A 22,026-nucleotide genomic window follows, 5' to 3' on the forward strand; every position below is an offset into this window, starting at 1 on the left:
GGACGGAGCTGATGGCGGCTGCGCGCTGCAGGTGGTGGCCTCGCTGAGCGTTGGGTTGGTTAATGCTAAGGGATTGCCAGCGGCGGCCTTCCGGGGTTTTTTTAAGCAAGCCGGTGAGTTGTGCAGTTGCAGCCGGAGCTCCGCTTTATGTCTACCGACCTGAGAAGGGGCAGGGCGGTGCGTGAGTTTGGCGAGCGCCCTCTCTGGCTCGGGCTCGACTCTGGCAAAAGACTGGGGGCTCTTACAAGAAGCCGGAGGCAACTACCTCTGAAAGAGCCGGCTAAGTTTGCTCAGCTACTAACTTCGCTGGGCTTCGGGGCTGGAAAAGCGAAGTACCCCCTTTACGCCCATCTTGCACTCATATCCTAACCATGTTTACTTGGAAGGGAAAACGCTGAGTTTTGGTGAACGATGTTTTGAGCCTGCTTTAAATCTGCAACCTTGCAGACTAACCCTAACTATGTTTCCTTGAAAGTTCACATTGAATTCAGTAGGACTTCCTGTTAAAGACATGTGTAGCCCATGCCAATGTAGAATTATGTTTACCTGTTTCCATTCATTTTAAGTGGTTCAACCATAACTTGATTGCACTGGTCTGTGCTGTTAAGAGAAGAGCTCGGCATTTACTGTTTGACATACGGAACCTGGATATGAGTCCTGTCTGAGTACTTGTTTTTAAATGCAAGTCAGATTAAAACTATGGTTTTTGATGGGGCTTGACCCCAGACACTATCTGACACGGTGTTCAGTATTGATAGGCATGCTAATTACAAAAATATACAAAATATAGGCAGTATTCTGTGTCTTAATATCCATTTTTCTTTGTTCTGAGGATTCTCAGAAGGTGGTACCAAGTTACCATTAAGGACCTCTATTCAGTGACAGTAGCAAATGAGTGCAGCTTCTGATACTCTATTGATGCTGATGTATATTAGATGCTCTTCTGTCTTTGATGTTCCATGATTACATATCTTAATACTGTTTTGCAATATTGTACAAGGATAATGTTTCTAATTCAGCCATGAAGGCTAATGGTAATAAAAGTTGAATTATTGTTTAATCTCCATGTTTGTAAAATTTTAAATATTTTTAAATGTGAAATTATAAATGAAAGTAGAAAGTAAAATCTGTTTTCACCAACTAAAACCATATTTATTTGACAGGACTAACTGAAAAACAAAACTTTGGGAGGAATCGTAAGAAATCTTCAGCCAAAGTGAAGAGAGGAAATCAGATTTTGATTTATATGTCTGAGGTAAAAATACTTTGGAAAGATTTTTATTCATTTAAAATTGTATACTGGGTCTCTGTTGATGTCTACACACCACAAATACATTTACTTTTCAATAGAAACGAAAGCAAAATAAAGGTTAGTTGTTGTAAAACTAAAACAGATTGTGGTCTTTATAAACATATGCAGGTATTGTTACAACCTAAAATGTCATTTAGTGGCAATCTTTTTTTTTTCATTTTTTTTTAGATTGAGTCTATATCCATATAACTTTCAGTGACCATAGCATAGAGCAATCTTTGGCTATAAAACATTGATTTATTTTAGAATTCTTTACCTCTTATTCAGACATACTGGTCTGTTTTTCTCAGTAAGAGAACTGGATAATTCTGTAATGCAGCCTTACTTACAAATGTATTTGGATTACTTCTTTCTTCTCTTTCTCTAGTGAAAAAGATAAAAATGTCAGGCATCAAGAGAACTGTAGAGGAGATGGATCCAGACTATGAAGAGATCTCAGTTGCACCTACAAACAAACATCATAAAGCATCAGAACAATCTGGTAAAAAGTTGCAGGATTTGGAAATGGCCAATCTAGAGAAAAGAAGGACTAGGGGGGGATATGATAGCAGTATTCCAGTATTTGAGAGGCTGCCACAAGGAGGAGGGGGTCAATTTATTTTCCAAAGCATCAGAAGACAAGACAAGCAATGGACGGAAACTAATCAAGGAAAGAAGCAACCTGGAATTAAGGGGAATTTTCCTAACAGTGAGGACAATTAACATGTTGTGGGTGGTTCATCACTGGAGGTTTTTAAGAATAGATAGGACAGCCACTTGTCTAAAATGATACAGGGACTCCTGCTTGAGCAGGGGACTGGACTAGAAGACCTCCATGGTCCCTTCTAGCTCTATTCTATTCTGATTCTGATCTTTAAAAAATGAAGAACAGTATGTAATTAAAAACTAAGATTAAAATCAATCATATCTCAGTTTTTCCATTTTTTCTTTCACAAATATATAGACAGGTTTCATTATGTTTTTGTGTGATATTGATCTTAGTTCAACTCATAGTACAGGAAACACATTATCCAATTTCATAATGTTGAGACCTTATTGATTACTAAAACTGGCTAATACATATATTACTCTAAGCATAGTATAACGTGAATCCAACAATAGTGATTTATAACCCATTTTTATGGCTTCTTTCAATTCATAATTTAGTATAATGTAAGACTCCAGCATTCTGTGTTTATTTAGGTCTTAAAGATTCCTGTTATGCGTGACAATCGAGTCCTGTTGTTTCTAAATTTTCTTTCAGCAGTATTTAGATTTCAAAAATATATCAGTTACAGTGGTTCCTTGAAATAGATGCATTATCTTTACATTATTTGTGTATAATCTGATGTTGCGGTTTTCTTCCAACCTGTCCTGCTCAAACTGATATCATAAATATTTTTAGCTTATATGTGAAACATATTTTCAGAAACATTGCAAACAGCCTTAAATATATTAAACATAAAAACCTTAATTGTATGAATTCTTTCTACATAGCTCGAGATGCTACAGTACAGAAAATTGAGGCAATTATTAAAGAACAGTTTTCTATAGAAATGAAAAATAAAGAACATGAGATTCAAGTGATCGATCAGGTATATAAATATGTTTATTATAAATTGAGAAACAGAAGCAGGAATTTGTGCAGCCATTTCTTAAATGGATTTTCATTTTGACAGCGGCTGATTGAAGCAAGAAGAATGATGGATAAACTGCGAGCCTGCATTGTGGCGAACTACTATGCTTCTGCTGGACTCTTTAAAGTTGGGGAGGTAAGCAATGCCACATGTGAGTAGTGGCAAGTTACCTTGCCTTAATCTATATCAGGATTTCCCAGTATTGATCCCCTTGGTTTGATGGGATGATCCATTGATGATGTTATTTGTAGAGCTATTGGTTAAAGTAGTATTCATTAAATAATATTCATATAATGCTTGGGAGTCAATTAACAACTGAAACATCATGAAGAGGTCAATGAACTGAAATCTCAAGGAACTCCTGTTCTAAATGCTGACATTCATGTATTTAAACATGCAGGTTGGAAAGAAATACTAGTGATAATTCAAGAGTGTGTTTTAGAAGTCCCTCCAGATATTTTTAAACTTTATGCTGGCTAAGCATGCTGGGTGTTATGGTAGGAAAGGTTATAGATCATATATTAGTGTAACTACTTGAAAGCTTCCATTAAAGAAACAGAACTAAACTTTAGTAGGAGCAAACATGAATTAAAAAACAACCTGTTTTTAGTTTGGACATTGAGAAAAATAATTAAACTAAGATGGAAGACGTTTACCGTATTTTTCCGTCTATAAGACGGTCTGGCATGTGAGTTTCTGAGCTGGCAAATCCGGAAGTTCGGCCTGCCAATGATCTTGCCTCCTCCTCCCTCCCATTAGTGGCAAGCCCAGAGGGGCTTGACACCTGCACCAGGCAGCATGGCAGTAGCATGTAAAGAACCCACACAGGCATGCCCTGGGCTGCAGAGGTTACCATTATTTTTCCGCGTATAAGAGACGCTGCACTTGTATAAGACGCACCTAATTTTTGAACGGGGTGTTTGCAGGAAAAAAATAGCATCTTATACACGAAAAAATACGGTATATCTTGAACAAAGCAGCTCTAAAAAATTGACCAAAAATTGAATGCTAAAAGTTCTTTTTCTTGTCTGTCTCTTGTCAAAAAGTTTCAGATGTTGAGAAATAATGCCTGTTGGGACTCTACTGTGCAAATCAGAAGCAGATTTATCTAGTTTCAAAGAAGGTAGAGAGTGAGCTAGATAGCTACCTATCCTGTGAACACACTGCTATCAAGTTTTAGTATTCTTTGTTAACCTCCAAAAATTATATGAATGAGCTACTTATAAGAGCAGCTCTGATGGTGTTAATAGTATTGCCATCTGATTTTGTTTATTTTGCTATTCAGCCCCTAGCTCAATGGTAGACATACATGTTCCATGCTCTTTGTCCTTGGTTTTCTGCCCGCTGTCTTCTTTTTAAGAGGATCAAGAAGCATTTACTGTGAAAAGCTACAGATTCTGATTGCAGCTGTTATTAAAACAGAACTGGGCGGAAAATATATCCAGTGTCTGAAGGATTTGCAATAAATCAGCAACTATTTTAACTTCCATGTTTTTAACAAATAGACCTGCTTCTTCAACTCCTACTTGCTATTAAGTATAATCAGTAGTGGAATTCTCTGTAAGATCCATAGATATGTCTTATATACCAGGGGATTAGTTTAAAAAAATCTACAAGCCTGACATCTGCCATCCTATACTAAAAAAAAAAAAAAAAGCCTGAACAAATGCTGTTCTATTTCAGGGAATGAGGGCTTGTGATTCTACGATTTTTAACCATCCAACCATCAAGAAATTTTTAGAATCTCCATCCCGATCATCCTCTCCTGCTAATCAGGGCTCAGAAACCCTGTCAGTCAATCATTCAGAGAGTGAATCATCTCAGCACATGGAATACATGTTGGGAAAAGACAATGGTACTCTGGATGTGGAAGAAAGAATGCCAAGCAAACTTGACTTGAGTCTGCGCAAGAATGCTGGACAGGTGATATGACAACAATGTGTTAAAATAATTTTCAGAAACAAAAGTTCTTTTGTAATAGCATGGCAAATGGAATCCTGCTTCCCTTATTGGAAGCTCTACAAATACCACTATAAAGAACAAAACCATTTTCTACCTATTTCCAGTTGGTGTAATCATATGTATGTGCGCCTTCCCTTACTTGGTGCCCTCTCAATATGTAGGACTTTAATTTCCATAATTTCCAGCTAGAATGGTCAAAAGGAAATATGGGATTCCCAGCAATATAAAGGTATTAGGTTAAAGGATGCCGATCTACTGTAATACTTTTGGAGTGTTCATAGTTTGGGCTTCCAGTTTATAGCAGCTGAATAACAGCATTTATGCAGTTTTTAAAATGTCCCAAGCAGAAAGAGATTAGGATTTTAAACTGTGAGCATGGTCCATTTTCCTTAGAAGACTGGAAACCAATTTTCATTTCCCAACGCAATTCCTTCATTTGATTAGTAGATAAAGCACTCCCAGAAGTAGCCTAGCCTGAAACTGTCACTTCAGACTCTTCCGTAGTTTTGCATATTGATATTCCCTTAATAATGCAAAACTAGTGCTGTTTTGGATTGGATCGTATAACATAACCCAGAGTTTCAAGAATTTGTCCCTGTATTTCTAATCTCCAGCTATTGCCTCTTCAACTCTGCTTCCATTTAAAGAAGTAAAAGCTCTGGATGAAAGTACATTTCTTTTTATTTTTCCACTTTGCTTAGATTACTTTCTATCCAAGGATTGCAGCATTTTAAGATATTTTCCTTGCAAACTTCTGGGCTATATAGGAGCTTGATGGCATTCCATGAGAAACTAAGGGCAAAAAAAAAAGAGAGAATCAAATGCACCCAGGTGGACTGTATTCATGACAACTCATTTCTTTGACTCTTGATCAGAGTTTCCAGGAATTTTTTTTAACTGAATATTTAAAAAATTGAAAACTTCTGGAATTCTCTCTTATATTCTTTTGATAGCATGTACAGTTAACAGCCACTGTTTAGTATAAACCCAGTGAGAGATCTTACAAATTGCATCATTGCTTTGTTATATAGTATAAGGAATCTTCAAAAATCTTTTTTGTTTTAGATAAGAGTAACATGAACATGTCGACTTTATCCAGATTCATGTATTTAAATATCTACTTATTTTGTAACATGCTCAAAACCAAATCTGATGATTTTGTAAGAGCTGGATGCCATGTTTTACATTTACAGATTATGTAAGGCTAGGTATAATTTTAACAGTAGAAAGGTTTACATATTTTTTTAAAAAAATGCTTGCAACCTTCGTCAAAAATCTTTCTCCCTAAACATCCTTATGTAGATTTCTAAACATTCCATTTTTAGGGCATTTCTGGTGTTTCAAGAGATTACGAAGCAGAGCTGAGAAAGGCTGGTTTTTCAAATGAAGAGCATTCACGATTATTTGTGAAGAAAACAATAGTTGTTGGTAATGTTTCCAAGTAAGTGTTTGAAGTTTTTGTGTTTTTGTTTCTTTTTTCCTATCCACTCCAAATATGGATTGAAATTAAAAGAGGAGTGATCAGACTATGGAATTAGTGAAGTCCTTGGTGTTCTCGGTTTGCTTGCAGACTTTTCATTATCCAACTAGATAATGTCATCATTGTTAATATGGAATCAGTAAACAAATGATTTTCATTCTGTTCCAATAATATCTTAACCATTATTTTCAAATAACCTTGTTGCTTCAGGCAAGACCAACCCATACCATTCTTTCTTCATAGTACAGAAGGCAGCTAGCTACTGGTTTGGATAATGTTGATTGGAAGTGCTTAAAGAGTTGCTGCTATTCTTAGCTCCTCCTCCAGCCCCTAGATATACTCCATACTGACATTTCCTGGTGAACATTTTAGGAGGCATTTTAGGAGTCAAGTAACTGGCTGGAGTGGCTCATCAGAGCTTCATATGACACTCCTGGCAATAACACTCAGTGGGGCAGTTAGATAAATAATGACGCTTAGAGTTGCACGAGGCACATTTCCCCCTCCAACCTGTATCAGAGAATTGGCTGGGTGATGCTGCATGAAGGCATAATAAATAGCTTTAACCAGCACTTCCCAGCACTCAGAAAGAAAGGATGGTGGAGGAAGTGTATTTGTTTTGCTACATGACAATGTTTTTATATATCTTTTTGTTAGTCATCTAAAAGGGACAGTATAATCTCTCTCCTTTTGATTTCTGATGTCATTCTTTATTTTTTCTTCCACTGTTATTATTTTTTCTTATAGGTCAGTGGTGGCAAACCTATGGCAAGGGTGCCAGAGGCAGCACTCAGAGCCCTCTCTGTGGGCACGCGTGCCATCGCCCCAGTCCTAGGCCTTCAGCTGGGTTTTATAAAACCTTTTCGCTTTAGGCCTCCGCCGCCGTGTGCAAAAAAGAAAAAGTTCAATCAATCAGTCAATTCCAACTTTTCGCAGGGAAAAAAAAGATCTTGCAAATTTGGAATTGATTGATTGAACTTTTTAGTCCCACCCAGTCTGCCGTTACTACCACAGCCACGCCCATCCAATGTGCCACGCCCAACCAATGGGCCACACCCACCCGGCACCCAACGATGCATAAGTGGGTTTTGGGTTGCAGTTTGGGCACTCAGTCTCTAAAAGGTTCGCCATCACTGTTATAGGTGAAGGGAAAAGGAGGGCATTTCCTTGTGTAAAAGCAAGCATTCCCTCAACGTATCCCTTTCTTTCCATTACTATCATTAAAAGAATGGCAAAACATTTTGTCAATGAAGCGTTTTCCTGAAGAGACGTTCTTCTCTGTCACAAAGAGAACCAGCATTTCATTCCAATATTTAGGATTGCTTAATTAATTAGTGAATGGAGTAGAATTAATTTTGGTGGGTTTTTTTTTTTCTGTCTTCCAGATACATTCCTCCTGATAAGAGAGAAGAGAATGACCAATCCACCCATAAATGGATGGTATATGTAAGAGGTTCCCAACGAGAGCCAAGCATTGATCATTTTGTTAAGAAAGTTTGGTTCTTCCTTCATCCCAGCTATAAACCTAACGATCTTGTTGAAGTCAGGTAACAGAGATTTCATAGAAATCATTTGAATGATTTGATTTCAAATGCTCGGTGTCTTTTCTGCAACTTCCTCATCTCTGGTACCTGTGGGTAACATTCTGGATAGAATTTCTCCTTGAAGTAGAAAATGCACCACTTAGTGGTATTCCTTGGATCCAACATTGTCCCCAAGCAGACTCAGTAACTTGGAATACTTTTCTGTCAGCTCTTCTAGTTTCGCAGATACATCATTTCCTGGATAGGAGGGTTTCATTTCATTTATTTAGTTCTTTTAAATTGATATGACATTTTCATTATCCCCATTCCAAGACTCAAACATTTCTTGGTATTTTTTTCATTTTTGGTTTTTTATATTTGAACACTGTTAGAAGAAATAACTAAAGCCTCCATTGTCCATGTTTGTAGAGAACCTCCTTTCCATCTGACGAGGCGGGGCTGGGGAGAGTTTCCAGTGAGGGTTCAGATTCATTTTAAGGATAGCCGAAACAAAAGGATTGACATTATACACCTTCTCAAGGTAATGTTGTAGTGTTCCATAATGTAAGGCCTAGTTTTGTCCCACATCTTTCTTTGAATACTTTTTCTCAAGGAAATAGTTCATCTGATTTTGTGTTTTATAAGGTAAAATGAACATAACAAATGTTATGTGTACGAAAGACATCTGCAGTTTAACATGATTCTGTTTTGTTTTTTTCCATATTGCCATATTGATCTATTACACATGCAAAGGTATAGCGATCATATGTTCTTGGAAAAAATAAAGGGCAAACCTAAAAAATGGGCAAATCTAAAAGAGTCCATAAGGGAAAAAAATGTGTTTATATTCAAGAGCAGAAGCAAAAAAAATAAATAATTCTAAAGGACCTCTTTCTGAAATAAAGAACTATAATGAAGTTCATATGGTCACTGTATGCAAAGAAAACAGACTTTATATGTGCTATATGCATGCAGATATGGAGCTACAAATCATGTTAAATTTGTTTTTTTCCTAAGATGTTAATGCAAAAGTCAGCAACGCAGTACTTATAATAAAAAAAAAACCATATATCATCTGTGGGACATGCAAAATTATTTAAATTACATTAATTTTTAACTTAATAATCTTTAAAAAGAAAAACAAAAGAGATTGCTTGGAATTTCAAGCAGAAATATTGGGAAAATGCAGGAATTTTAAAATATTCAGGTTTTTAAAACATCCATGGCTATAATGATTGCCAGTGCATAAAGCATAACCAAGAAATGTTTCTGTCAGATTGAAGAATTTCCCTTCTCCCCAGATAAAAAAGAAATCACCCAGGTAAATCCTAGTGTGACTATCACAAATTATAGACTATCATCTTGCAATCATTTGAAGATGGTGACATTTATTCTTTGGAATGTTCTCCTCCCTAACATTCAGGAGGTGGCTACTATTTTTCAGGCTTCCCTCAGCTGCCAAGAGAACCTTTTCAAGAATAAATTTCCAAAATTATAAAAGGTCATATAAGTAGGTTTATTGTAGAAAAGCTATGAAGCCATTACAAAAGAATTCAAGCAAGTACAGTGTATCAGACACAAGCCCTACTTGGTGAAATTGGGGTTCACATTCTTGTGCCTCTTCTGCTGTCTGGGCAGAAGCTAGATGGACTAGAATCAGCATCCTGATACTAAATATGCTATCTCTTAATTTCTCAATCAGTGAGTGACCTGGACTGCCTGCCTGCAGCATTTTAATATTCTTCCAACATTGGGTATTTTTAATCCACTTTGAATTCATGTTATTTGTTCTTCACAAGTATTTGGAAGTAGATCTAGATCTGCTAGATGATACATGTTTGAGCAGGAGACCCATTCCCTATCTCCCTCCTGGTTTAGTAACAGACAGATCTGCTATAAAGCTGTTTATACTTGGCTGTGTAAGAACTAGCTTTACCTACTGCATTGCTTTGGCACCTGTTGAAACCATATTTTGTTATCCAAGCCTTGAGACAATTATTTCTAATATATCCATTAATGAGTATGCTTTGCATTTTCTGTTTCAACACTGTTGCTTTATTTTGAGTTCTAGATTTGACTGTAAACTGCTTAAATATTGTTAGTCATATGAAGACTTTTAATAAAGCAGCATGCAACTATTTTAAACATATATATATCAGCCCAACATTGGGGCAAATGAACAAGTATTAGGCCATTAATAAATACTCACTAGTCTTTACTATTGAAAAAAAGTAATGTATAGAAGATTTTAAAACACATACATAGTTTTCTTGTAACTTTGTAGTTAAACTATTTTACTATTACCTAATACCATTTTCTTTTGGGGAGTCTTTTGGGAGAGAAATTGTCCTTGGTTAAAAAACTATTTTGCATTTCTTGTGCCCTCTTTGGAAATTTAAGATTTATTGCCATCTATAAAGCTATTTACTAAATGTCGCCATCTCTCTTGCTTCCCACAGCTTGAAATTATGGCGAATCTATTGTGCATATTAATCCTGCCTTCCTGTAGTGAGTTGGAGCTATTCCTGGTGGTGTATCACCTGCAAATCAGAGACACATAATGGAGATGCTGAGCAGCTCCACGGGCTGCTATGGAGTCTTTCTCCCTTAGCTGTCTCTCATTGTAACCCTGATTCATTATAGTTTTTTTAATGCTTCATTTTATGTAGTTTGAATTCATCTCTTATACTGCATTGTAAGATTCCATTATCTTGAAAGACATTGACTCAATTCAGAATATAGTGCATCTTTTTTTTTTTTTGCATATCCAGTGAAAATAGAACAAATACAAAATCCTTGGAAAGAACAAATACATAAATTCAAAGTGGATTAAAACTAGCCAACGTTTGAGGAATACTAAAATGCTGAGGACTAAAATGCTGAGGACATTCATTGATTGAGAAATTAACAGATGGAATGTTTGATATCAAGATGCTGATTTTTTAAAAAAAAATGCTAGTTTTTTTTTATTATTCCTGATAAATGATTGTTTAAAAATAGTTAAAACAACAAAGCTTTTTTAATATTTCAGTTTGGTGAAGAAGCATTAAGGTTTGTATGTATTGAAATAGTTTAATAGATAATTTGTGTTAAAAAACAGAGTTTTTTATTTTATTTTTTTCTTATACAGTTGGATAGAACATACACTGGTCTACAGACACTAGGAGCTGAAACGGTATGTCTTGTGTTTTTACTTCGTTTAACTTTTTAAAATTGTTGGTAGGAAAAATGAGAGACTTTCTTGGTTTTTTAAAAAAAATATCCACAATAAATATATATTTCAAGCAGCCATAATGCCGAAACACAAAGTCTTTTGAATTTTGGTATTATTAGCAATAGAAGCTTGGATAGATCACAAATATGAATGGTACCCCACGTTGATAAATTATATACATTTTGCTTGAACCTAAAGGTTTTGTAATCTGGATAAGCAATATGTGGCCTCTATGTGTCATTGGACAGCAGATCCATTGTACTGGCCAGCATAGCCAGTGGAGGTAATTGTTGAAAGTTGCAACATCTGGAGGGCCACATGATGTCTGCCCCTAATCTAAAAGCTTCAACAAATGGAAACTTTGTAACCTGAATCAATATTGCAGAATCCTGGAGGACTTTTTCCTGTGGGTGGAATATATAGGACACACCACCCAGATCATTGAAGGTGGTTCAGAGAAAACAAACCTGAAAATCTGAGAGAACGTCTGCTTTTCTCCATGTTGTTCTACACATACTGCATTGTCAGGTTCTGTTAGCCTTTTGACAAGAAGCACAACAAAGAAAATTAGCTATATCTTTATTGTTAAGGTTACATTAATAGAATCTTGCAAGCTTGAAAGTATCCCTTCCCTCCTTCTCTTTTGCTCTCTGGAAAATTAAGGAAGTCCCTTCTGAAACACTTCCCATTCCTTCTTTGTGGAGTTTTGCATGACAATAGTCTAGTCCAGGGGTAGGCAACCTCGGCTCTTTTATGACTCATGAGCATATATACTCAAAAGCATAGCTGACTCAGGAATTCTGGGAATTGAAGTCCATGAGTCATAAAAGAGCCGAGGTTGCCTACCCTTGGTCTAATCTATGGGTCTTCCTTCTGTTTCCCAAGGGTATTCCCACATACTGTTATAGGTTCACACCAGAGTTTCAATTCTATAAGAGCTTAACTCTTCATTTTGCACTTGGATTGAATTGCCTGAAATATCGATGGATGCAGAAGGCCCAGCATTTATTTATTTATTTATTTATTTATTTATTTATTTTATTTAATTTATATGCCGCCCTTCTCCCGACGGGACTCAGGGCGGCGCACAACATATTTAAAACAAAACATAAATACATTCCCCCCCGATAAAACCGAATTAAATCAAATTTTAAAGTTGTGTCTCTGTCAAATTGCTAAAAAATAAACCCCATATAAAATCCTATATTTTTAATACCAAAATGTTATGAAGCTCTTTGAATATACCTGACGAACAGAACGATAATAAAATTGCCATTTGCTCAACAGTAATCTTCTTTCTCTTTTGAAAAGGTTGTAGATGTTGAGTTGCATCGGCATTCTCTTAAAGAAGAATACCAGTCGTCAGATTCTGATCTTTCTGATGCTCCTCCCTTATTGCACTTGCCATTAAATATGCCAGCACCTATGAAAGCATCTTCACCAATAAAACAAGTGCATGAATCCATCACAGATGTTTCTCTTGAAAAAGGTAAAGGTGTGTGTCCTTCTATCTGAGCCGGGATTATATTCATGCTTGGTTGAACACAACTAGGAATTCCAGTTTGATTGGATTTGATTTCATTTTTCTCTCGTGGAAAATTTGTCCCTAATTATAACTAGTTTCAATGACAAACACATGATAAAAACTCAAATCCTGCCCTTGCAAGTAGGAAAATTCTTGGGTGTTTTTTTAAATAAATGAATCAATGAATGAATCAATGAATGTTCAGCAGAATGAAGCTTTTTGCCCCAGATGTTTCTGTTTAAATTGATATATTTATCAAGAAAACTTTGCACCGTTCTTATTTTCTGTCTCACCCTACTTTTCTGTCCCCCTTTACATTTTCACACCAGGGCTCAGTGCTGAAGCTGAGAGGCATACAACCTTTTACGCCTTGCCATCATCTTTAGAGCGGACTCCCACTAAGCTCACAAGTCAGAAAGTCGCTTTTGGCTCCCACAGCAACTCAGCTTTTCAGCCGATTGCAGCCAGTTGCAAAATAGTGCCTCAGGGCCAAATCCCAAGCCCTGCTGAATCTCCAGGCAAGTCTTTCCAGCCCATCACTATGAGCTGCAAGATTGTGTCAGGTATGGATGATTTGGGGGATATTTTAACATGGTAAGATTGTAGAAAACATTTGAAATAAGTGTTCCACAAAGCATGTTTTCATGCATAACTCAGGCAGTGGCTTCTTTTAGAAAGATTGCAAAGTTTCTCTTCACCAGGGTTCTGAGCATATGTGTGAATACGCAGCGCCTTTGCTTTGCTTGCAGTCCCAGACTATTAATACCTACATGGGCAAATAGGGACCACCTTCTTACCAGCAGGACTAATTCTCTTAGAGGATATGGCTTCTTTAATCCTTCAAGGAGATGCACTTTATTCATGCCAATGTACTTTCTGAAGTGCCTTTTTCAGTTGTTTTGCTTGGCCCTATTATGTTTACATTTAATGAAAGTAAACCAGTTCACTTTGTATTGAAAATGTTATATTTATTTGGGGGATAGTGGCTAGGGGCAACTTGGCAAATATGCCACTAAAATAAATTGGTGTGTGGTGCTACTTAGTGGTCATTGCTTTTCTTTCTCTCTCTCTCTCTCTCTCTCTCTATCTGTCTCTCTCTCTCTCTCTCTGTCTCTCTCTCTCTCTCCCTCTCCCTCTCCCTCTCCCCCTCTGTCTCTACCTGACTCACACAAAAACACTCTGTCTGCTAGGTAGGCTTGATTTTATTTTACTAAAATCAATAAAGTATTTATTGCAAAGGACAAAGTGGTAAGAAATGTGAGATTAGTGTAAAGAAGACAAAAGGGCTTAATTTGGAAGAAGCCTTGCAAGGTTTGCTATATCTGTTGTAATGAATAAAACATTACATCTTTAGATGCTACATCTCCCTATCATTAGAGGAACATGTTTCAGGAAGAAATGTGGTAAAAGTCTGATTTTCAGGACTAGTTTCTATTCTTTTAATAAGAATCAGTTCTATATTTGAACTGTTATATTTGCTATTTATGTTTATTGTAATTTAGGCATATCGGTCTCACATATAACTGGAACGCCTTTCTTTAGGTTCTCCAATATCAACCCCAAGTCCTTCTCCACTACCTCGTACCCCAACATCCACACCAGTGCATATGAAACAAGGGGCTGGGACCCCTGTGGTTAGCAGCCCTTATGTTATTGTGGACAAGCCTGGCCAGCCAGTTGGAGCATCAGTCACAAATGCAGGTGTGTTAGCACAGTTTCATTTTCTATTCCTTCTTGCTAATGTAACTCATCTTGTTTAGAAGGCAAAATACCAAATGAATCTATTTCCCAGACGTGTGTCTTTCATTCCTTGTTTTTGATGTAGAGCAAGAAAAGGTATACATCTTATTTTTAATGTATTTTGTTTTCTTACATACTTTTTCATAAAAACTTACAACTGTATCATTAGTTCTATGATAACTTTATTCACATCTGTTCTTGTTGATCAGCTGGATTTTAAATCAATAATAAGTGATGGTTACCAAGCAAATATTTTGTTTGTTTCTTAGGGATAACATGAATGCTCTAAGTCTGAACTGAAACAGTGTTTTCTGCACCTTCAGGAAAACTCCATGTTTCAGTCCAGAAAGAAATGTTCCTGGGTTTGGGAGGATGGGAGAATAGAATAAAGCCAAGAATCAACAACCACTATGGGGAATGCTGGAAAGATCAAGTGGGTGGATGAGCTAGTTAGTACTGGTGACCTTGGCATGAAATATAGAATATCCAACTGACCTGCCTGTTCTCCCCTCCTCTACCCCTCACAAACTTTCCAGCATTTTCCTCTTCCTGCTACTCCATAACTGTGGCCATTGCCAGTGTTTTAGGCTTTATGTGAGCAGAACAGCAAAGTGCTGGGAAATTCAGGGGAAAAAAATATCCTGGTGGACCAGCATATAAGCCAAGATAGAAGATGGAGAGTAGGAAAAACCATGCCAACGTGCTTTATTCATTCCATAGGATCCCTCCAGATTTTGTTTTAGCTGAAATCTGAAACCAAAGATCTCATGTTTTGGATCTGATGAATTACAGTGCGGTTTGGCACAAATTTCATAACACAGTGTGCTTCAGGTTTGAAACAAAATACATTTTACAGTCTGTGTTTTGTGGTGTCTTATTTCATGCTTGTTTTACTTGGATGTTCATGTTTTGATTGTTATACAATATATTGATTGAAAACTTCCTTTGATAATAATCTTAGGCTGTTTTCATGTTGCTACAATGTCAGTTCAAGCCCCTTTTTCAGTAAAAGTAATTCCCTTATATTTCTATTTGTACTGTGTGGTTTTCTAGCAAATTACATAAAGGAGCCTACAGAACAGAGTGGTGATCCTTCTTACCTAGAAGTTGATTAATGCTAGTTTTAAAGAAAAAGTAACTGAGAATTTTCTGTCCCTCTCACCTAAATTATGCTTGGTTCTGATTGGACTACCATTGCAGTTTCACTAGTGCTGCGTCTAGTAAAGCAGTGTACATGTGTAAGAAGTTAATGGCCTTCTCCCAAATTTTCTGGTATTGAGTTAAAGAAGTTGATTGATGGATGAGCATCTTTGCTCTGTGCTATATGGAGGGCAATAAATGACTTTCTGCCTATAAGTTGTATTCATGTTATTGATAATGCTAGCCAGCCTGTGCCATGCTAGAAATTCTGCAATTTCCAGAATTTCCAAGTTAGCATGGCTGGAAAAATTCTGGGAGCTGCGGTGCCAACATCGGCAGAGGATATCCAGTTATGGGAACTGTACTGTGGTCCTCATTAACACAAATGTATCTTGTATCAGAATATCAGAATGTGTATTATACCAATGTTTGCTGTGTTTCTCATAAATATAGGTAGCCCTGCAAGTAAAGTTACAAGTACTTCTCAAGTTACAAGTGCTTCTCAGTCTTCTCATGGGACAGGTTCTCCAGTCTCAAAAATTCATGGAAGCAGTTTTGTATCCTCTACAGTAAAGGTACAGACATTTGGCTAACCTTTTTATTCTTTTAATAATTTCCTATAAATCTGAATGCAACAAGCTCCACTTTTACTTTCTTACATCTTTTTAACAGGGGGCATGCTCCTACAACCATGTACATGTAATATTTTTTTTTCAAAATGCTAGTTAAATAGTGTGTCTATCCCAGAGCTCCCAAACTTTTCCGTGTTGGCGGCCTGGAGGGAAAGGGAGGAGCAGGAAAATGTGTGTGCGTGCGCACTTGCGCACACACATGCCCAAATGGGTGCATGCATGACGGCGCTAGCACCCATGCACATGCATAAGCGGGCTGCGCACATGTACATGCATTTGCCAGTATGAGTGGGAGGGTGCGCGCACTCACCAGCTATTCCCGCGGCCCGGTACCGGGCCATGGCCCACAGGTTGGCGACCCCTGTTCTATCCTCTCTTATTATACCATGTTGGCTCTTCTTAAATTTCCACCACTTTTTTCAAAGTGTGCCATGAATTCTCCTACCCAAACTCTGTACATAATGGATAGTTTCTAATACTTGGCCAAAATATTTGAACTTCTGTTTACTTGGCTAAAATATTTGAACTTACAACCATTCATTCAGGGAGGGTTTGAAGTTACAATAACACTGAAAAAAGTGTCTTAAGACTGTTTTTCACATAACTGTCATAGCATCCCCACAGTCATGTGATCAAAATTCAGCCACTTGGCAACTGGCATGTATTTATGACGGTTGCAGTGTCCCAGGGTCATGTGATCACCTTTTGCGACCTTCTGACTTAACAACTACAGTGATTCGCTTAACAACTGTGGCAAGAAAAATCATAAAACAGGGCAAAACTCACTTCACAACCGTCTTGGCAACAGAAATTTTGGAATCAATTGAGGTCCTATGTTATACTATTGGTTTCTAACAATTAATCAATTGAAACTAGATCAATTTTGTGCGGTGGGCACTGTACCATAATTGAAAACAATAGGGTTACCTGCATTTAACAGAAAATTAAAATAGTTAAATCTAATGCAGTTCATTATGTTCCTTTATTACAAAAGCATACAGTTTGAAGTCAAAAAGTCACTCACATATCCACAAAAGCTTTTGGTAAAGTCCTGGTGCCTTTCAAATTGTAATTTTCACTTTCATAGGAGATTAAAAATATTAATTAAATATAAATAAATCATGTTAATTATGTATTATCAACTAACAGTTTCTTTTAAAGTTTTTTCTAACTTAACCAATTCAAGGCAGCTTAATAGCCAAGAATGCCTATCAGCCTGAAAATTACTGCCATCTCCTGTTTTACCGCTCTCTGGAAAATTAGATTCTATATTTTTACCACAGATAAGTCTATTGTTTGAAACTAAATCTAATGCTTAAAAAAAGGAAATGGCTGCATAGCTAGCTTAACAACATGCTGTGTATATTCATTCTAGCAAGAGGACTCTCTGTTCGCAGCCATGCCACCTCTTTGTCCAATTGGGAGTCACTCCAAGGTACAAAGCCCTAAATCTGTGACAGGAGCACCCGGAACATTTACAAAGGTATTATTCTCTTCACTGTGCATGGTGCAGTTTTGTTTTACAAAGAGAGTTACCGTGGAGCATTCTGAGTTTGATACTTGACAGGCTTTGTTGTTACTCATTTCTTAGGTTTCTGGCATTACATACAAACATACATTGTTTCCTGTGCCTTTCTACCCAGACAATCATGGGGTTTTTCCTTCATTACTTTCTCATTTTGCTCTCTCATAGGATATCTTCAGGTACACAAGCTAAAGGCATTTGTAAACACAGGGCTTTTTTTCTCGGAGAAAAGGTGGCGGAACTCAAACCTGGCCACGCCCTCATCAAACCCTAGGACCGCCCCTTTAGAGAACAGGAATGCAAGTAAAATTTGGGAGGGGCTATTTCCGGTGCGGCCGGCCCGGAAAAAGGTGCCGGAACGCGGTTCCGCCGCGTTCCGGCTGAAAAAAAGCCCTGTGTAAACATAACTGCATATATGAATATTGTTTTGAAGAATTTATCAAAAGAAATTCTACATTTATTTTAGACCACTTGTACATTCATTTACTAAGTCACTGTATTCCAAGAGCCAGATAATAAGAGCATTATTATACCAATAATCTTATTATAGGAAGCAGCACTCTTCCTAAAGCCAACCAGAGGCCTCAGTGAAATTTGTAAACAAAATAATAGCACAAAAAAGAGACTCTGTCACATTTAGTGGAGTCTCAGTGCGTTTATTATTTTTATAAATAAATCAAGGTGGCACACCTATCTAATACTCTTTCCTTCTCCTATTTTCTCCATAACACCCGTCAGGTGGGTTAGACTGAGAAAGAGGGGCTGGCCCTAAAACCATATATATTTCACAGAATCACAACTTCTGTAATGTGTAGGAGGTAGAAATAATTTGACAATTTATTTACACTTTTACATAGATGATGGACCAATTGTCAGGAAAAATGTTAACACTTTAGTGTATATTCCAGCAATTTGGGGGTGGGGTCATATTTTCTACTAGCTTTTCTAAGAGATACTTTTATTGCTATATTGCTTCAGTATGATACTCACTTCTTTGTAAAACAGGATACTCTGGATCTTTTTGAACCAATACACTAGTTATTATAACCTCTTAAAAGCTGCTTTATAGTGTTTTATTGTTGCTTTTTTATTCTTTTCTAACTGTTAAATATGGATTTTAAAGGCACAGTTGTATTGATACTGAATCTGTGCTGAATTAGGCAGACACTCAATTTTTTATAAAAGGAAAGAGTGTAATTTTAAAAGGGAAATTGAATTATATCAGCAAATAAAATTGAATTATATCAGCAAATAAAAAAATGTGTGCATCTGTCTGAGCAGATTTCCCCATTTCTGGCTATTATTTCTTCATGTTCCTGTTGTGAGAGGGGATTAGTTTCATCATCTCTAAACCAGCATAGAAGAACTGATCCTCGAATCTCACAGTAAATCAAGAGACCAAGGATCTAGTGCAGAGGTCCCCAACTTTTTGGGCACCAGGGACCAGTTCCGTGGAGAGAGGTTTTTCCACTGCCTGGAGGGTGCGTGGTTTTGTGTGCTGCCTGCATCTCATGGATGGGGCTTTGCTTGTTTGCAGCCCAGTTGCTGGCATGCCGCGGCCCGGTACTGGTCCACGGACCGGTGGTTGGGTAACCCTGATCTAGAGGATCCAAAGCTGCTCCCATTTGGGGGCCTCTCAGTTTCTCTTGCTGGTGGGAAATAGATCTGTAGAGCTTTCTATGGGCATGATTGTAGGGAGCACCAGACAGCTCCTTAACCCTTCATTTGAAAGGTAAGGACTGCTCCACCAAACCTTAATTTCCATTTGATTTATTTGAAGGTGATAATAAAGCAAGAGCCTGGAGAACTGCCCCAGCCTTCGCCAGTGGCAGCAACCGGAGCAGCATCTCAGACCTCACTGCCACAGTACATGACTGTGAAAGGGAGCCATGTGATTGCCTTATCACCCCAGAAGCAGATTGTGAGCACAGGGGAGGGGTCCACTTCATCAAAGGTGCCCGATTTTTCCTTCCTTTTCACTCTAGCAGTTTTGTAGTAACTACAGCTCCATTACTTTATTCCACATTCTTGTTCTTTTGACATAACTAGGTAATACCAGAAGCTTGAAATGGATAGGAATACCTTTCAAATACCTGTTTTGTTGTTTAAATTATAACATTATTAATTTGAGGAAAAATAATTGCCTTGAATTCTTTATCTTACCCTTCAGCTATTTGATATACTTACTCCAAATTGTTTTTCTTTGGGTAACATTTCCTCCCCCCTTTCCTTGCTTACATTCTTTCATATAGTTGTTAAAATTTCATTAGAGAAGCTGCATCTTTTTCAGGCCTGGCACAATCTTAGGAAACTAGATGTTAACACCGGTTTTGAGAAATATGCACTGGTTTCTGGATAGTTCCCTAGTCTTTCCATCTTTTTATCTTCAAAATAACTTAAAAACAAGTTATCTTAAAGGCTATATTTTCACAAAGTCGCCTTGCTAGAATTGAGATTTTCTTCTAAAATGTTTCTTGGAGTATCAGCAAGATTAAGTTGATGCTGGCAAAAGAGACAGCTTTTTCAGCAGTTTTAGAGCTTAGTTCCCAAGGATGCTCACTGGTTTCCGTTTTATCTTTTACATGCTGGCTTAAGATATTTCTGATCTCACAGCATTTTTATTAAGCTCATTCTAATAAGGAAAATTACATGTGCTTGAAATATTGAAAGGAATCATTGAGTATCTTGCTGCACTGTTATATTGGATTATTTTGTTTTATGTTCTTTTTCTTAGCAATTGCAATAAAATAGTTAAAATGCACTGTTATAGAATAAATATGAGTATATAGAAATGAATAAATAGAGTCCTTTTCTTTTATCTAATTAATCTGTAAAGATCCTTCTATACAGTATTTTAGAAGCTGTTAACTGTTCGGGGCTGCTAGTTATTTGAGCAATAGAATTAGCACATAACTAGCACCAGAGAGGGGTTTTTTCCCCCTAAACAGGCATAATCATTCTGAATGATTCATTTTGCCTCAGGTCCACACAATTTTCAGTTCAGATTCAACCTTTGACAGAATGTTGCTTTTATTTAGCTTGGTGTTAACACATAAGGTCTGTGTATATATTTATGTTATGTGTATTTTTCCCCCCTCTATAGATTGTTAGTGTTCCAGTTGGGTCTGCTTTACCACCATCAGTCAAGCAAGCTGTGGCCCTCAGTGGTGGACAAATACTTGTGGCAAAATCAAGCCCTTCAGTCACAAAGACAGCTGGTGGAAAACAAATTGTAACTCAAGGAGTCGCCAAAGCTATTGTGAGTAGTGGAGGAGGAACCATCGTTGCTCAGCCTGTGCAGACTTTAACAAAAGCTCAGGTTCCATCAACAGGAGTTCCAAAAACTGGATCCCAAGGTTCAGGTAGAGTGGATTTGCTTTTTGAAATGTCAAATATGATGGTATGGAGCTAACTGATGAGTTTAAAAATATCTCCTTCATGTTAAGCTCAATTCCTGGGAATTTTACAGATAATTCCATGTTGTTTTATTGGCAAAAATGTACAAGTGATTGGCCTCTGCTTTCTTCCAAGATGCTTTTTCAAATTCCAAATCTAGTCGATAATCTGCAAGTTGTTTATCTTTCTCCTAAGTATTAATCAAGTAGTGATTAATTAAGAGCCATGGTGGCGCAGTGGTTAGAATGAAGTATTGCAGGCTATCTGAGCTCACTGCCAGGAGTTCGATCCTCACCAGCTCACGGTTGACTTAGCCTTCCGTCCTTCCGAGGTCGGTAAAATGAGGACCCAGATTGTTGGGGCCAATATGCTGACTCTGTAAACTGCTTAGAGACAACTGTAAAACACTGTGAAGTGGTATATAAGTCTTAAGTGCTATTGCTATTGTTAGTGACCCTGGTTTTTTGAAATTAGCCAAGGTAGCCCAGCTAACTGGATAAGTAATGAATTGATTAATTAATTACATCAATAAAGTAAGTTATTGAATACTCTGGTGAGCTTTGCATCGTAAAATTGCACCCCATGTCAGATTCAGGTTTTTCAGATATATTGAATACTAACTTCCAGAATTGCCTATAGTTTCAACACCACTAGGGGACACTAGTTGATCTGGGTAGAATGCCTCAAATGAATCCTCACCTTGTAGTTCTATAATGTTATAGATTACTGTCGAAAACCCAATAAATAAAAGCATTGGACTACATTTAAAGGCTTGTAAGCTGACCTGCATTCACATTCCTTGCTCTTATCCTTGTACAATAAATCCTCTCCAGAATATTTGTCAACTCACAGACAAATTTCAGGACAGAGTGTCATGACAAGTAGAACAGAGAAGGGAATCCATTCCTCCAATGAGTGTTCTGCTAATATTGAGAAGCTGTTAGCTGACTGTGTATCCAGA

At 37.2% G+C, this 22,026-nt stretch overlaps 1 protein-coding gene across 1 annotated transcript in view; it reads left to right on the top strand.

The window, feature by feature from the left end:
• Positions 1-22,026, top strand: part of YEATS2 (YEATS domain containing 2) — a 43,411-nt gene continuing 21,385 nt past the window's right edge. The window contains exons 1-17 of the mRNA XM_015816255.1: positions 1-113; positions 1,164-1,255; positions 1,680-1,793; positions 2,789-2,886; positions 2,971-3,063; positions 4,612-4,851; positions 6,216-6,331; positions 7,756-7,917; positions 8,323-8,434; positions 11,024-11,068; positions 12,419-12,596; positions 12,962-13,195; positions 14,175-14,333; positions 15,966-16,087; positions 17,520-17,627; positions 19,450-19,623; positions 20,773-21,031. Of these exons, the coding sequence (XP_015671741.1) occupies positions 1,694-1,793; positions 2,789-2,886; positions 2,971-3,063; positions 4,612-4,851; positions 6,216-6,331; positions 7,756-7,917; positions 8,323-8,434; positions 11,024-11,068; positions 12,419-12,596; positions 12,962-13,195; positions 14,175-14,333; positions 15,966-16,087; positions 17,520-17,627; positions 19,450-19,623; positions 20,773-21,031 (2,200 nt within the window). The 5' untranslated portion in view covers positions 1-113; positions 1,164-1,255; positions 1,680-1,693. The remainder of the gene's footprint in view (positions 114-1,163; positions 1,256-1,679; positions 1,794-2,788; positions 2,887-2,970; positions 3,064-4,611; positions 4,852-6,215; positions 6,332-7,755; positions 7,918-8,322; positions 8,435-11,023; positions 11,069-12,418; positions 12,597-12,961; positions 13,196-14,174; positions 14,334-15,965; positions 16,088-17,519; positions 17,628-19,449; positions 19,624-20,772; positions 21,032-22,026) is intronic.

This window comes from Protobothrops mucrosquamatus, unplaced genomic scaffold (genome assembly GCF_001527695.2).
Source record: "Protobothrops mucrosquamatus isolate PMUCROS unplaced genomic scaffold, P.Mucros_1.0 scaffold419, whole genome shotgun sequence".
Taxonomy (NCBI): domain Eukaryota; kingdom Metazoa; phylum Chordata; class Lepidosauria; order Squamata; family Viperidae; genus Protobothrops; species Protobothrops mucrosquamatus.